This window comes from Miscanthus floridulus, chromosome 1 (genome assembly GCF_019320115.1).
Source record: "Miscanthus floridulus cultivar M001 chromosome 1, ASM1932011v1, whole genome shotgun sequence".
Lineage (NCBI taxonomy): Eukaryota > Viridiplantae > Streptophyta > Magnoliopsida > Poales > Poaceae > Miscanthus > Miscanthus floridulus.
This window is the reverse complement of record NC_089580.1, coordinates 129,167,130-129,176,875: the sequence shown is the minus strand read 5'-3', so window position 1 is coordinate 129,176,875 and position 9,746 is coordinate 129,167,130. Positions and strand designations below refer to the sequence as shown.

At 49.9% G+C, this 9,746-nt stretch overlaps 1 protein-coding gene across 1 annotated transcript; it reads right to left on the bottom strand.

The window, feature by feature from the left end:
* Positions 1-1,034: 1,034 nt before the first annotated feature.
* On the bottom strand, positions 1,035-2,909 carry LOC136493375 (expansin-like A2). The gene is made up of 5 exons (XM_066489457.1): positions 2,468-2,909; positions 2,242-2,351; positions 1,945-2,132; positions 1,645-1,780; positions 1,035-1,452 (listed from the first exon to the last, which is right to left on the bottom strand). Exons 1-5 carry the CDS (start codon positions 2,622-2,624, stop codon positions 1,204-1,206), a joined length of 840 nt encoding a protein of 279 aa, XP_066345554.1. The 5' UTR covers positions 2,625-2,909; the 3' UTR covers positions 1,035-1,203.
* Between the last annotated feature and the right edge of the window lie 6,837 nt (positions 2,910-9,746).

Sequence of the window (9,746 nt, the reverse complement as noted above, 5' to 3'; positions counted from 1 at the left end):
AGCGGCGACGAAGCCGGGAGAAGAGTCCTATGCTACGATTGCTCGACGTGGAACAAGAGGATAGAGCCGTTACGATTGCTCTGATGGGAAGGGCTACCTCGGACATTGCTGCTCCAGCATCCGCTGTTACGCCGCTCCAAGTTTCTCTCTGCTATTGTTGCAGCTACAGCCTGCAGCTGTGAAACAAAAATCACAGCCAATCAGAGCCGATGTCTCTCATCGAGACAGAGGCTGCAAATGAACTGAGCTCGAGCAGTCCAACGAGTTGATGGCCTCAAGTTTGAGCTTGGTATGAAGGTCGAGCTGAGACCACAGCTACGCTCCAACTTTCATTTGTAATTTGAAATGTGGTAGTGACGCACGAGCTCTAGGTTATGCCTACTCTTGCTTGAGCGTGGGTCGTTTACATTACAGTTTTACCTGTTCTACGACCCTAACGGGAGTAGATCACGAGCCTTAAGCTTTTGTTACACCAGCCCTACCTGACGAACGGTTTCTCTGAGCATACACTCCAGATGAAAGAAAGCAAAATTGTGGCCCGGGAGCCTCAAGGCCCATGTCGACATTAAGGATTCTCTGGGGGATCGTCAATCGTGGAAACCACTGACTGAACGCCCACCTAATGGTCTGCAACTGCTGAATTCCATGTACCGGTTACTCTGTTCCAGCGCCGATGAAAGAATCGACGGCAGCACCCAGACATAGCAGACGTCGTCACGAGATCAATATGTGGGCTGTGCTTACACAAGCGCTTTTGGAGCCGTTGCTCGTTGCTTGGTATGGAAATGTTTAGGGCGCGATTTGTTGAATCTGCCAAACCTTTCTTTCGTCCGTGTGAGGTCTGATGACTCTGACCTCACCTCCGCGTCATGACGACGGCATCTGCCCGTTCAGTTCGGAACGAGTGGTCCTGAGGGAGCCAAACGGGAAGCACTCCACATCGCTGACGAGGGACGAGGACGACCAAAGCCATTCATTCATCGTGCACACAGCACACGCATCGTGCGCTCCAACTCCGCTGCTCACCCAAGAAGTGAGTCAACACGGCCGAACCCAGTTGCAACGGCACGTTTGTTTGAGATTTGATTTGATTTGACTCTCCGATTCCGCTCATCATTTCATATCTGTCGCCCATCCATCCGAAAATGGACGGAAAGAAAAACAAAAAAGAGCTGTACAATTTACAATCCAGCCCGTGCGGCGTCACTGCCACTCGTGCGTGTCGCAGGGGTAGCAGCCTTCCTGCGCGACGTCGGAGACCTGCACCCCGGTGTCGTAGATGCGGCCGGCCTCCCACCGGCGCGGCAGCACCTCCGACTCCGCCCACACCCACTTGCCGTCGTAGCCGCCGGTCACCACCAGCCGGAGCTGCAGCGGCCCCGCCGGCGCCTGCGCCGTGCTCCACGCCGGCCCGTGGTCCCGCGTCATGAACCGCCAGTTGGACGACCCGACCTGCCAAAAACAAACCACACGCACGCGAACGACGTCACAATGGAGCCGACGGTGAATTCGATCGAACCGTTGCTTGCTGACCTCCGCTTTCAAAACTCGTTGGGAAAACAACAAACAAACAGGCGATAAGAGAAATGTCTCTGTTTGGTAGTACAGTACTACTAGAGTATACTAAGGAAGAAATCAGCTTACGGTGGCGACGTCGACGGCGACGATGTCGGTCTGGCCGCCCTGGTACAGGAACCTGATGGATAGGTTGCTCGGCGGCCGGCTCTTCTCCACCACGCGTATCGACAGGTTGCGGTCCTTCGCGTACTCGCAGGGTATCCTGGGCGTACAAGCAAAATCCATCTCTTTTAGTCCTCCTCCCACAGAACGAACTCTGCTGCATCGTCGGCACGTGGGAGTGAAAGCTGAGCTGACACTAACTACGGACACCGTGCTGTCGCACGGCACCCACGCAGCGACAAGGAGCAGAGCAGAGGAAACTACCTCTTGTACTCGACGTCGACGACGCGCCGGCCCCTGAGCCGCGCGGCCTTGCCGGCGCTGGTGGCCATGGCCGCGTACGCCGCGGCGCTCAGCACCAGGCCCGTGCGGTTCGACGTCGTCCGCGCCTGGTCCGTCACCACCACTTTCGCGCCCGCCGCGCTGCACAGCTCGGTGTCCCTGCACCGCACCTGCAATGCCACTCCTTGCTTACATACATACAATCCAAATTCGCCCACCAAGAAACACAGAGGAATTGCTGCCGACAGCTCCGGCCTCCGGAAGAAGTAAAGAAGGTACCTGGAAGCAGGCACCGCAGGCGACGCCGCCCCTGTAGAGCTCGGGGCTGGCCGCGGCGAGGAAGCCGCCGTTGAAGGACGCGGCCAAGGAGCCGTACCCGCACGAACCGGCTGCGCAATTCATTCAGCAACCGAAAGACGAATCAATCAATTAATCTTGCACGCCACAGAAACGGACTCCGAAACGCACAAGGCAGCGAGCGGCGGGACGCCTGCGTAGTGCGTACCGTTGAGGGCGAGCGAGGAGGCCTGGTAGGTGGCCTTGGAGCGGCGCACGCAGCGGTCGCAGCCGTCAGCCGGCGACGGGGCCGCGAAGAAGAAGAAGACTAGTAGGAGCAGCAAGACGAGGGGCAGGGACGCGGCGCCTCTCGTGACGACAGCCATGGACCGATCGAGCCCGAGGTCGAGGAAGGCCGGAAGCAGTTTTGTTTACTAGTTGAGGCCGGGGATTGTTTGCGCTTGCAGGAGCGCCGGCTGGCTTTATGCGGCGCCTCCACGCGGGCGCCGCAAGGTTGCCTGCCGGCTGCCGCTGTGGTTTCCGATTCAGGCCGCTGCAGGGCAGAAAGAAGCCAGCTAGTAGCTAGACTAGAACCAGCCTGATACTTGGTGCTGCCCTCCAACAGGCCGCAGAATGTTTTGGACACGGGACGCGTACACGTTTGGGTCTTTGGGAGGGACCGAAGCGCGGCGCCGTGGGACGGATATAGCGAGAGGAAGGTTGGTTCTTCTGGGACAGGGGGCGACGGGGGCGGCCACCGACCCCCGGGACACGCGTGCTGCAGGACGAGGGCGCGTCAGCGAGGCGTCGGATAAACTCCTCGTCCTGGCACATACCGTTTCCGGCAGCCTGGCACGTGGACGTTCGTTTGTGAGTATACTCCAGCCTGGTGGGATTTGATTCGAGGGGATAAGAACGGGAGTGGCCGACGTGGCCGAGGATTACGAGACTGGGCGTCAAGGGCTCAAGGCTTATCGGCTATCGCATGGCACGGTCTCGCCTCTCGTGTGCTAGCTTGCATGAGATGTGCTCAAGTTGGATCACAACTTCCCTTCCGTTCGATCAAGAGATGCGCGTACCGAACTAGGAGGGGTCTACCATCCACAGGCCAAGCCTGCCAGAGCTCTCATCGCATCTCCTCGTCTCGGTCGGAAGAGTCGGTCCTGCGGTAAGGCTATTACCGGCACCAGGACCAACAGAGCACGCGTGTTCGTGCTCTGACCAGATTTTTGGGTGCCCATTCGCCCCGTACCGTTTGGGCTGGCTGAAAGTGCTGTTGCCTAAATTAGCGTAAAAAAATAATATTTACTGATTAATAAGCCATAACTTATAAACCAAATACGATCCAGCAAACATATTGTTATATATATATATATATATATATATATATATATATATATATATATATATATATATATATATATATATATATATATATATATATATATATATATATATATATATATATATATATATCGTTCAATCGTTGACAGATCATCCCTTTATTTGCATAGCTCCATCTAAACCCCATAAGTCCGTGGAACAGAGCACGAGTTAGGCCGCAGTGCCATGTGGTGCTGCTCATCATGGTGCACGATTGCTAGGCTTGTTGATGGTCTGTGCTCGCTCAATCATGCTTGACTCGCCCATCGTCATAGTTTGGGATCCCTTTCCAACAACCCATTTACTGGTTGGTTTTAGCTAGGACTTATCAGTCAGCCAACAACATTTTTTTCTAATAATAAACTATCATCAATCGAATTTATCAGCTCAAAAACCAATCAACGAATAAACCGTAAATCTTATTGCGCAAGTGACCAAATACGGACCGTAGTATGCCAGCATGATTGGATCGTACAAAATAACTCTTGCGTCTCATTCGGGGGCTCTTTAATCATTGTAGAAGCTAGTCATTACAGTGAGCTGGTTTATTGGTTGGTTTTTAAGCTGATAAGTTCGGCTAGTGCTGATTTGTTGTGAGAGAAAAACACTATTAATTGACTGATAAATTTTTACTGAAACCAACAAGCGAACATGCTAAATGCTAGAGCTCGTCGAGTTTTTTTCCGGATCGCTTAGACGCTAACTATAGGGACTTCTAACAAACTCCATCCATCCATATGAACGTTTGGCAGTAGTTGACGCCCTGTTCTGCAGCACTACTTCATCAGTACTTTTTAGTAAACAAATATAATTTTTTTCTCATAATAAATCAATATAAACATTAGCATAAGCTAAATTTTAGTGAAACCAATAGAGCCTGACTCGCACGACAGCGGGATGGAGCCCGAGCGTCAACCACTACCCGTTAAAATTGCATACATGTAACGACCAACGATCTCTCCGTTTACTCATACTGTGCTGCTTGATCCATGCTTGCATCACCGAGCTACCGGGATTTTTTTTTTATTTTTAACTTTTTTTAAAACAAATTCCAAATCTAACATCTTGCTTTTTTATTTTCAAATCCAACCCGTTTGAGCATGCCTAAGTCCGTGGCGCGACCAAAACACGCTGTCGCGCCACATGTATGGGCGTGACACAATCTGCCACGTCGGACAACGATTTCCACGTGGAAATCCTCGTCGTGCCACCCGAATGTTTTACATTTTGACCCTTTTTTTTGAAAGTTTCTCACAAATAGACCCCTGGCGGAAAGAATTCAGAGAATGGACTCTTAGCTCGGCGCCGAGCTAAGCGCCAGCGTCTCTGGCGCTGAGCTCATGAGCACGGTGGATGGCTTGCCAGCTAGCTTGGCGCCAGTCACTCTGGCGCCGAGCTCGACGCCGTAGATCTTAGTGCTGAGCTCGGTGCCAGAGTGACCGACGCCGAGCGTCTATTACCTGTTTGCTAGAGCGGCGCCAGAGTGGTTGGTTGGCCGCGCGTAGCTAGAGCGGCGACTGTTTGCTGCGATCCGCGCGGTATCCAGCGCACTGTTGCGCCCCAGGTCGGCGACGCCTGCTGCTGCTGGACGGGGGGAGGCAGCATGATGCATGGGGCTTGGGGCATGGGGCAGCGGGCAGCCCCCCGCTTCCGCCCTCCCCATCAGCGCGTGGGCGCGTGGGCGTACGTGCTAGACCATCTCGGTCCACGCGGTGGTTGCCAGGCGGACTACTTGCTTCTGTACCTACAGAGTACATAGCACCACGGCACCGGCTGACGAGTAGGCGTGCGCGATGGGATGACCTTTCCTAGGCATCCGGCCCCGAGCGCGCGCTACTGTCCTCCTGCTCGTACTGGCCTGTAGTACGTACTAGTAGTAACATTGCCGGCAGTAGGCAGTAGGCAGTAGGCAGTAGCTAGTAGTAACTGTAGCAACATTGCCAGCAGTAGACAGTAGCTCTTCTCTGGCCTGTAGCACGTACTGCAATCGTGTTGGGTTGTAGTTGCAGTAGCAGTAGCAGCGGCAGCAACCCAAAGCCTGTGCTAATTTTTTACTATTTAACCATTTTTTTAAATAAAATTTACATTTAGCCCCTTAGAGACTTAAACTCATCTTTAGACTTTGGGGTCGACGCCATGAGTCATGGCGCCTAGAAAAAATCCTACGTGACTAGTACCTCGGCGCCATAATACATGGCGCCGAGGTCGGCGCTGGCATCGACCTCGGACACACTGAGCCATGGCGCTGTTAGAGCAACAGTGTTCGCTGCTTTCCCGCATAGTGTTTCGCTGCTTTTTTTCTGCACAGTGTTCGCTACAGTCGCTGCACTACATCCTCGTCCTCCTGCTGGTGAGACGCGTGAGTTCAGTGCTGCCTGCTAGTGAGAGGTGGAGTGGCTGTCGTAGTCTTCTCTCTGTCTTAAATACGTGCAACAATGCGTGACCCATGTCCTGTCTTTAAAGATCTGGAATCGCATCTGGGAGTGGGAGGAGTGAGGGGAAAGCGATGGGAGCACAGGGCCGAGGTGCAGGAGGGCGAGCGAGCTCACTGCCTCCGACTGCGCTGCTTCCTCTATTTGTTTATTCCTTTCTCTCGGAGCTCCCCGTTTGTTGTTTAGTGCTAATCTCGTTTGAACGGTAAGTTAGCGGTGGTGCTAATGATGCTACGTTGATCCCTAGCGCGCATCGTATTTCTGTAGTATGTGCGTACGTCATCTAGCTTCTTTTTTTTGTATAGGTGTCTACTCACACCACCCGGGTATAGCTGATGTGACTCGTTTGGTTTTGTTTTTGTAATGCATGGTCATTTCATGATTTGTGGAAGATCAATGGATTTATGTAAGCCACTGCCTACTGGACATAAATAAATACACGTAAGTCCTAGATACGTAGGCTTGAACTTGATATTTTAGCTTCCATAAATCCTGGATATGTAAGCCACTTGATATTTCTCTCCCCTCTTATCCCACCTCCACTTCAACACGACTACGGTTGTGGCACCTTTTATACTTTACTTATTAGTTCACCTTAAAGCCTTTGGACGACCACATTGTGTCAGCGTACAGTATAAGTCGCTGGATCCGATCCCATCCTATCTATTAGTAAGGCAAAGTATGTGGTGAAAATCATAGATTATGTGAAAACATGAAAATCAATTAAAATCATAGGAGGAGACAAATTTGATTGTGCCATGAACAAAACAAAGGAGGACAAACCTATATGCTCGTCACTCTCATGGCAGACATATCATCTCTAATAAACTGAACTCCCAACAAATATTTAGCTACTGTAGCCTTGAGCAGTGAGCAACAGGCGCGCATAACTCCAGTCTTGTCCGCCTCGTCGCGCGAGTCGTGAGCAGCAGCAAAAGCAGTGAACTCTCAAAAGCAGTGAGCAGCACAGTGTTCGCTACAGTGCTTCTTCCGGAATTGGGAATGATAGCCTTGCTCGCCCACGCCCCTGAGCAGTAGCAGGCACAGTGACCGTGAAGCCTGCCTGCCTGTCCACCGTATTTACGACGATCAGACAATAGGTTTTTTTCATTGTGACTATAGAAACAAAATTGCAACTGCAGCGAAACACTGTGCAGGAAAAAAACAGCGATACACTGTGTAGGAAATGAATGCTGCCATATGCGTGCGCGTTGTTGCGAACAGGTAATAAAGGCTCGGCGCCAGTCACTCTAGCGCCGAGCTCGGCGTCAAGATCTACGGCGTCGAGCTCGGCGCTAGTGTGACTGACGCCAAGCTATCTGACAAGCCATCCACCATGCCTAGGAGCTCAACGCCAGATACGCTGGCGTCTAGCTCGGCGCCAGCATCAATGGCGCCGAGCTAAAGGTCCATTTTCTAAATTCTTTCCGCCAGGGGTCTATTTGTGAGAAACTTTCAAAAAAGGGCCAAAATGTAAAAAAATCGATAGCGCCACTCCTGTCGGCATGGTAGTACTGTAGTATCACGCCAACCAGACTGGCGCGACAAGGTACTACCTTAGAAAAATTGTATCTTTTTTATATTATCTTAGATGAAGATGAGTTTTATATAAAAATTATAGCTCACGACGAGATCTACAACTTTTCAGTTTTGAGTTTTTTAATTTGAGGTCATTAAGATGCTCAAAAAAATTAAATAATATTTCAACAGTATATTAATCGCGTACAAGTGCTCGTTGCCTTCGAAAAATCGTATCTCTCTTATATAGTGTTAAATGAAGATACTTTCTATATAAAAGTTGTAGCACTTGACGAGATCTACAATTTTATAGTTTTTAGTTTTTAAATTTGAAGTCATTTAGATTGTCAAAAAAAATTAAACCATGTTTCAGCGGTGTACACGGGCTTATCGCCTTGGAAAATCGTATCTCTCATATATGGTGTCAAATGAAGATACTATCTATATGAAAATTGTAGCTCTCGATGATATCTACAACTTTCCAGTTTTGAGTTTTTTAATTTAATAACATTAAGATGCTAAAAAATATTAAACAAAAATTTCAGCAGTATATTAATCACGTATACGTGCTCGTCGCCTTAGAAAATTGTATCTTTCTAGTATGGTGTCAAATGGAGATACTTTCTATATAAAAGTTATAACTCTTAATGGGATCTATAACTTTATAACTGGGATGGAGATGCAGCCTTTTCCACGTGCCTGTGGGCGCACTGAAACGAAGATGGCGATGTCGATGCAGGACCCACGGGATACACCGCAAGGAAGAGAGGAGATCTAGTTTGATTATGATTTCTCCCATGTAATCCTAGTAGTAATACTACTATATAATCCTACTAGGACTCTACATTGTAAATCGACTAGAACTCTGGCCTCCTGACTATATAAAGGAGGGCAGGGCTCCTTAGGAAAGGGGGAGAGCGGAAGAGAGTTAAACACAACACTTTACAATCAATCCAACGCAAAGGCTAACGTCGACTGGACATAGGGCTATTACTCGATCACAGTTGAGCGCCCGAACCAGGATAAATCGACTGTCTCTTGCGTTTACCGTCGAGTTCTGCATACGCTGAAGCCCGAACAAACTGTCTCGGGGGATTCCTCCTATTTAATCCTAGTAGTAATACTACCCTGTAATCCTAATAGGACTCTACATTGTAAACCGACTAGGACTCTGACATCCTGACTATATAAAGGATGGCAGGGCTCCTTAGAAAAGGAGGAGAGCGGAAGAGAGTTAAACACAACACTTTACAATCAATCCAACGCAAAGGCTAACGTCGACTGGATGTAGGGCTATTACTCGATCATGGTCGAGGGCCCGAACCAGGATAAATCGACTATCTCTTGCGTTTACCATCGAGTTCTGCATACGCTGAAGCCCAAACAAACTACCCCGGGTACTCCCGTGGCAGGCTATCGGTGGTAAAACATCGACAGCTGGCGCGCCAGGTAGGGGTTTTCGGCGAAACTGCATCCGAGAGCTCGACGGACCTAGACAACATGATCTTCTCGACGGGATCAACCTTTATCTTTGGTTTTATGGATCTGCAAGAGAGGCAATGATGGCAAGCTTCAAAGCCGCTTCCTCGAAGATTTAGATCACCATGAAGATCTTTCTATTTCGGCGACTACGACAGATCAACTCACCGGAAGATTCACGCAGCTCGTGATGTCCGATCCAACTCAGATTTCGCGGCCTCGCGCATCCGACTCAAACTCAGGCTCCGCATCCGAGATGGAGTCTTTACCGAGTTCTTTCGAGAAACCAAGCTCTTTTCCGGCGGGGCTCCAGAACGCGGCCTCAGCCTATCAAGAAAACAACTCGTAGTACACTCAGAGTTCTTTCAAAAAGTCAGATCCTTTTCCGTTCAAATTCCATGACATGGTAAAATCTTATCAGGCATGGCCTAAAGGATCCCTCGATCCGGTACTTAGAATGCCACTGAAAGGAGCTCAGGAAGGTCTCGTACTAACTATAACATCTCAAGACTGCATCGTCCACTGGCCAGATTCAGTTCCTGAGGATAACAGTACCCAACTAATCGGCACGACGACGACAGCAATTCTACCTTACCAAGAGGGAGACTCGATCTGCGACCTTGAAGCCTCTACCAAAATCATCAACAACTCTGACAGTGTGGAAACCAACACCAATAACAGAACAATTCACACACG